At 50.3% G+C, this 7,025-nt stretch overlaps 2 protein-coding genes across 4 annotated transcripts in view; one reads left to right on the forward strand and one right to left on the reverse strand.

Moving 5' to 3' along the window:
* LOC107307295 (myc-associated zinc finger protein-like) overlaps positions 1-4,391 on the forward strand; it is a 15,921-nt gene extending 11,530 nt beyond the window's left edge. The window contains exons 5-6 of the mRNA XM_032441754.1: positions 236-657; positions 2,455-4,391. Coding sequence (XP_032297645.1) covers positions 236-651 — 416 coding nt within the window. The 3' untranslated portion in view covers positions 652-657; positions 2,455-4,391. The remainder of the gene's footprint in view (positions 1-235; positions 658-2,454) is intronic.
* Positions 4,392-5,721: 1,330 nt separating this feature from the next.
* INO80E (INO80 complex subunit E) overlaps positions 5,722-7,025 on the reverse strand; it is a 27,178-nt gene continuing 25,874 nt past the window's right edge. The window contains exons 7-8 of one of the 3 annotated variants that reach the window (XM_015850792.2): positions 6,597-6,953; positions 5,722-6,523 (exon numbers count right to left, since the gene is read on the reverse strand). In XM_015850792.2, coding sequence (XP_015706278.1) covers positions 6,612-6,953 — 342 coding nt within the window. In that variant the 3' untranslated portion in view covers positions 5,722-6,523; positions 6,597-6,611. Of the gene's footprint in view, positions 6,524-6,596; positions 7,009-7,025 lie in introns of those variants that run through there. The other 2 variants (XM_015850794.2, XM_015850793.2) reach the window with 2 other exon arrangements.

Here is a 7,025-nt window from a genome sequence, read left to right on the forward strand (position 1 = left end):
TCCTCCAGCCCCATAGATTCCTTATCTATCTCCAGCCCCACATCTCTTCCAGCCCCACATCTCCAGCCCCACATCTAGTGTCCAGCCCCACATCTCCAGCCCCATAGATTCCCTGTCTCCAGCCCCATAGATTCCCTGTCTCCAGCCCCATAGATTCCAGCCCCACATCTCCAGCCCCATAGATTCCAGCCCCACATCTCCAGCCCCACATCTCCCCATATCTCTCTCTCCCCAGGTTTCACCACAGCGTCATATCTCCGCGTTCACTCAGTGAAGGATCACGGCAGCCCCCACCCCCCCCCCGGCAGCGGCCGCTCGGTTCGTTGCCGTTTGTGCGGGGTCCATTGTGCCACGGCCGCGCAGCTACGGGGGCACCTACAGACACACGACGCTTCCGCTTCCGGTCAACAACTCACTTCCGGTTCCGGGCAGCTCACTTCCGGTTCCGGGCACCCCACTTCCGGTTCCGGGCAGCTCACTTCCGGCTCCGGACAACTCACTTCCGGTTCTGGGCAACTCACTTCCGGTTCTGGGCAACTCACTTCCGGATCTGGGCAACTCACTTCCGGTTCGGACGTTTCCGGTCTGGATGCGGCAACTTCCGGTCCCGGCCACTGCGAAGGGGGAGGTGAAGCGACGGAGCTGGGGTGAATGGAGGTGGGTGGGGATTGGAAAAGGGGGCGGGGCTTACAGACCGTGTGACCAATGGGGGGCGGGGATTTGGGAGTGGGCGGGGCTTAGTGACAATGTGACCAATGGGGGGTGGAGGTTCGGGAGTGGGCGGGGCTAAGACAGTGGGCGGGGTTATGGACTAAATGGGCCAATGGGAATGGAGCTTCCGGGGTGGGCGGGGCTTAGAAAGGGGGCGTGGCCTGTAGTAGGGCGTTATTGTTGTGGGCGTGGCTTAATTTGAATGTGACCAATGGGATGGAGGCATTGGAAGTGGGCGGGGCTTAAGATGGGGGCGGGGTTATGGACTGAATGGGCCAATGGGGATGGAGCTGGAGTGGGCGGGGCTAAGTGTGAATGTGACCAATGGGGGGCAGGGCTTTAGAAGTGGGCGGGGCTAAGTAAGGGGGCGTGGCTTAGGATGAATGTGACCAATGGGATGGAGGCATTGGGAGTGGGCGGGGCTTAAGAGGGGAGCGGGGGTATAGATGGAATAATCTAATGGAGGTGGGCGGGGCTAGAAAAGGGGGCGGGCCTTAGTGCCAATGTGACCAATGGGATGAGTGCATTGGGAGTTGGCGGGGCTTAATTTGAATGCGGTCAAAGGGGGCGGGGCTTTGGAAGTGGGCGGGGCTTAGTGCGGATGTGACCAATGGGATGAGGGGATTTGGGAGTGTGCGGGGCTAAGGAAGGGGGCAGGGCTTAGGATGTATGCGACCAATGGGATGAAGGCTTTGGGATTGGGCGGGGCTTAGTGGGAATGTGACCAATGGGGATGGAGCTTTGAGGAGTGGGCGGGGCTTAAGATGGGGGCGGGGCTTAGTGCGGATGTGACCAATGGGGGGGCGGGGATTTGGAAGTGTGCGGGGCTAAGGAAGTGGGCGGGGCTTAGGATGAATGTGACCAATGGGGATGGAGCTTTGGGGGTGGGCGGGGCTATGGAAGGGGGCGTGGCCTGCAGTAGGGCGTGGTCGTGGTGGGGGCGTGGCTTAATTTGAATGTGACCAGTGGGGATGGAGCTTTGTGGAAGTGGGCGTGGCCTATGGGGGGTTTATAATGTATTCCTATGGGGGCGTGGCCTGTTGGTGGGTGGGGTTTGAGGTGTTGCCCCATAGATGTGTGGGGCTGCCCCATAGATCTCTATCCTACCCCATAGATCTATGGGGCTGCCCCATAGATCTCAGTACCCTATACATATGTGGGGCTGCCCCATAGATCACTGTTAAGCCCCATAGAACACTATCCTACCCCATAGATCTATGGGGCTGCCCCATAGATCCACCTCAGTGCCCCATAGATGTGTGGGGCTGCCCTATAGATCACTGTTCTACCCCATAGATCTATGGGGCCACCCCATAGATCCACCTCAGCGCCCATTAGATGTGTGGGGCTGCCCCATAGATGTGTGGGGCTGCCCTATAGATCACTGTTCTGCCCCATAGATCCACCTCAGTGCCCCATAGATGTGTGGGGCTGCCCTATAGATCACTTTTCTGCCCCATAGATCGCTATCCCACCCCATAGATCTATGGGGCTGCCCCATAGAACACTGTTCTGCCCCATAGATCTCTATCCTACCCCATAGATCTATGGGGCCGCCCCATAGATCCACCTCAGTGCCCCATAGATGTGTGGGGCTGCCCCATAGATCGCTATCTAACCCCATAGATCTCTATCCTACCCCATAGATCTATGGGGCCGCCCCATAGATCCACCTCAGCGCCCCATAGAACATGTGTGGGTCATTGGGGTCTATGGGGCCACACAGTGTTTGTCTCCCCACAGGTTCGGGGTGGAGCTGCCCCACAGCTGCCCTATGGATCCTCCCCAGCCCTATGGGGCCCACGTAGATCCGGCTCTGCACCCCATGGATGTGTGGGGCTGCCCCATAGATGTGTGACATCGGATCGTTATGGGCTGCCCCATAGAACCAGGTCGATGCCCCATAGATGTGTGGGTCTGCCCCATAGAAACACCTGGATGCCCCATAGATGTGTGGGGCTGCCCCATAGATCACAATTCTATCCTATGAATCACTATCCCACCCCATAGATGTGTGGGGCTGCCCCATAGATCACTGTTCTGCCCCATAGATCACTGTTCTGCCCCACAGATGTGTGGGGCTGCCCCATAGATCGCTGTTCTGCCCCATAGATTGCTATCTAACCCCGTAGATCTCTGGGGCTGCCCCACAGATTGGGGTCATCACCCCATAGATGTGTGGGGCTGCCCCATAGATCGCTGTCTCACCCCATAGATATGTGGCGCTGCCCCATAGATCCACCTCAGCGCACCATAGATGTGTGGGGCTGCCCCATAGATCACTGTTCTGCCCCATAGATCACTATCTAACCCCATAGATCTATGGGGCTGCCCCATAGATCACAGTTCTGCCCCATAGATCCCTAACCTTGCCCCATAGATCTGTGGGGCCGCCCCATAGATCACAGTTCTGCCCCATAGATCCCTAACCCTGCCCCATAGATCTGTGGGGCCGCTCCATATCGTCCCCAGGCCCCGCCCCCTTTTAGGCTCCGCCCCCTCAATAAAAACCAATGTGAAACCGAAACAAACCCCTAAACCGGAAGTGACGTCTATTTCCGCCGCCGTAAACCGGAAGTGACGCTAAAAATATCGCCGCCGAGACCGGAAGTGGCCTCACCACGTGACGCGGCACGAAAGGATAATGTCAATGCGAAAACCGGAAGTGATGAAATAAAATGGCGTCCCGACCGGAAGTGCACTCACCACGTGACGCTGCACGAAGGGGAAGTGTCGGCGCGTAAACCGGAAGTGACGCAATAAAACGGCGTCACGACCGGAAGTGACATACCCGGAAGAGAAACGCCGACACCTAAAGAGATCCGCCATCTTGGCGGCCATTTTGGGTTGAATTTGGGTGGATTTGGGTCATTTTAGGGCTACAAAAAACACCACAAGCCCATTTCACACCACAGCCGCCATCTTGGACTCACTTTGGGGCCGTTTAATGTCATTTTGGGGCCATTTGATGTGATTTTGGGTCCATTTAATGCCATTTTGGGTCAATTTAATGCGATTTTGGGTTCATTTAGATCAATTTGATGCAATTTTGGGTCAATTTCATGCCATTTTGGGTCCATTTGACGTGATTTGGGTCCGTTTGAGGCCATTTTGGGTCCATTTAATGCCATTTTGGGTCCGTTTTGGGCTTATTTAGGTCAATTTTGGGTCAATTTCAGGCCACTTTGGGTCAATTTGGGATCGATTTAATGCCATTTTGGGACCATCTTGGGCTTATTTAGGTCAATTTTGAGTCCATTAAATGCCATTTTGGGGCCATTTGAGTCCATTTTGGGTCAATTTAATGCCATTTTGGGTCCATTTTGGGTCAATTTAATGCGATTTTGGGTCATTTGGGGTCGATTTAATACCATTTTGGGTCCATTTTGAGTCAATTTGGGTCAGTTTGAGGCCATTTTGGGTCAATTTAATGCCATTTTGGGTCAATTTGGGTTGATTTTATACAATTTTTGACTCATTTGATTCCATTTTGGGTCCATTTGGGGCCATTTGAGTCCATTTTGGGTCAATTTCAGGCCAATTTGGGTCCATTTTGGGTCAATTTAATGCGATTTTGGGTCAATTTGGGGTCGATTTAATGCCATTTTGGGTCCATTTTGAGTCAATTTGGGTCCATTTGATGCCATTTTGGGTTAATTTAATGCCATTTTGGTCAATTTTGGGGCCATTTCTTGTCATTTGGGGCTTATTTAAGTCCATTTTGAGTCCATTTCATGCCATTTTGGGTTGATTTGGGTCCTTTGGGGGCCATTTTGGGTCAATTTGGGGCCATTTGAGTCCATTTTGGGTCAATTTCAGGCCAATTTGGGTCCATTTTGGGTCAATTTAATGCGATTTTGGGTTCATTTAAGTCAATTTCAGGCCATTTTGGGGCCATTTGATGTGATTTTGGGTCCATTTAATGCCATTTTGGGTCAATTTAATGCGATTTTGGGTCTATTTGAGTCCATTTGGGGTCCATTTGGGGTCGATTTAATGCCATTTTGGGGCCATTTTCAGTCAATTTGGGTCCATTTTGGGTCCATTTGATACCATTTTGGGGCCATTTGATGTGATTTTGGGTCCATTTCATGCCATTTTGGGTTCATTTAGGTAGATTTTATACAATTTTGGGCCCATTTGATGCCATTTTGGGTCAATTTGGGTCCATTTGGGTCCTTTTTGGGTCCATTTTGGGTCAATTTCATGCCATTTTGGGTCCTTTTTGGGTCCATTTTGAGTCAATTTGGGTCCTTTTTGGGTCTATTTTGGGTCAATTTAATGCAATTTTGGGCTTATTTAGGTCCATTTTGGGTCCATTTGATGCCATTTTGGATTGATTTGGGTCCATTTCTGTCCAATTTTGGTCCATTTGGGTCAATTTCAGGCCATTTTGGGTTCATTTTGGGTCCATTTTGGGTCTATTTTGGGGCCATTTTGGGTTAATTTAATGCCATTTTGGGTCCATTTGGAGCCATTTTGGGTCAACTTTGATGCCATTTTGGGGCCATTTGGGTCCATTTGGGTCCATTTTGGGTCCATTTTGGGTCAATTTAATGTGATTTTGGGTCTATTTGAGTCCATTTGGGGTCCATTTGGGGTCGGTTTAATGCCATTTTGGGGCCATTTTAAGTCAATTTGGGTCCATTTGGGGTCAATTTCAGGCAATTTTGGGGCCATTTTGAGTCAATTTGGGTCCATTTTGGGTCCATTTGATGTGATTTTGGGTCAATTTAATGCCATTTTGGGTCAATTTAATGCTATTTTGGGTCCATTTTGGGTTAATTTAATGCCAGTTTGGATTGATTTGGGTCCATTTGGGTCAATTTGGGTTAATTTCAGGCCATTTTAGGTCCATTTTGGGTCAATTTAATGCGATTTTGGGTTCATTTAAGTCAATTTCAGGCCATTTTGGGGCCATTTGGGTTAATTTGATGCCGTTTTGGGTCCATTCGATGAGATTTTGGGTTCATTTAATGCCATTTTGGGCCCAGTTGGGTGATTTTGTACAATTTTGGTTCAATTTTATGTGATTTTGGGTCAATTTGGATCCATTTGGGGTCAATTTTGGGTTCATTTCATGCCATTTTGGGCTTATTTAGGTCCATTTTGGGGCCATTTAATGCGATTTTGGGTCCATTTTGAGTCAATTTGGGTCCTTTTTGGGTCTATTTTGGGTCAATTTAATGCCATTTTGGGTCCATTTTGGGTCAATTTAATGCCATTTTGGGTTGATTTGGGTCCATTTGTTTCCAATTTTGGTCCATTTGGGTCAATTTAATGCCATTTTGGGTTCATTTTGGGTTGATTCGATGCGATTTTGGGGTCAATTTGAGTCCATTTTAGGTCAATTTAATGTGATTTTGGGTCAATTTGGGGTTGATTTAATGCCATTTTGGGTCCATTTTGAGTCAATTTGGGTCCATTTGACGCCATTTTGGGTCCAATTGGGTCCATTTTGGCTTTATTTGGGTCCATCTGATGCCATTTTGGGTTGATCTGAGTCCATTTGGGTCCATTTTGGGTTGATTTCATGCCATTTTGGGTCTATTTCATGCCATTTTGGGGTCATCTGGGGTCCATTTGGGCCCATTTTCCAGCCATTTTTGGGTCAATTTGGATGGGATTTGGGTCCTCTGGAATCTCCCAGCTCCCCCGAGTCCATTTTGGGTCCATTTTGGGTCGATTTCATGCCATTTTGGGTCCATTTTGGGTCCAATCTTGGTCCATTACGGCTCAGGTATATCAATGACCAGCTCATCGTCCCCATCCATGCCATTTTGGGGCCATTTTGATGCCATTTTGGGTCAATTTGGGTCCATTTTGGGCCCATTTGGCGCCATTTTGGGTCAATTTCATGCCATTTAGGTCCATTTTGGGTCCATTTGATGCCATTTTGGTCAATTTTGGGTCAATTTAATGCCATTTTGGGTCCATTTTGGGTCAATTTGGATCCATCTCATGCCATTTTGGGTCCATTTGATGCTATTTTGGTCAATTTTGGGGCCATTTCTTGTCATTTTGGGTCCATTTGGGTCCATTTTGGGCCCATTTAGGTCGATTTTGGGTGCTTTATGGCTCAGGTATATCAATGACCAGCTCATCATCCCCATCCATGCCGTCGTCCCCGCTGCCGTCCCCCCCGTCGCTGAGGAGCCGCCGTGGCACCGTCTGTGGGACCGGACCCGGAGCCTTTGGGGGGGGGGGAGGAGCCGAAACGGAACCGGAACCGGAACCAAGAACTGCAGGGGGAACAAAGGACAGAGAGGGGGGGGGAGGGGGAGGAGCCGACGGCAGCTGTGGGGAGGAAAGGG

The sequence above is a fragment of the Coturnix japonica genome, unplaced genomic scaffold (genome assembly GCF_001577835.2).
Source record: "Coturnix japonica isolate 7356 unplaced genomic scaffold, Coturnix japonica 2.1 chrUnrandom535, whole genome shotgun sequence".
Classification (NCBI taxonomy): Eukaryota; Metazoa; Chordata; class Aves; order Galliformes; family Phasianidae; genus Coturnix; species Coturnix japonica.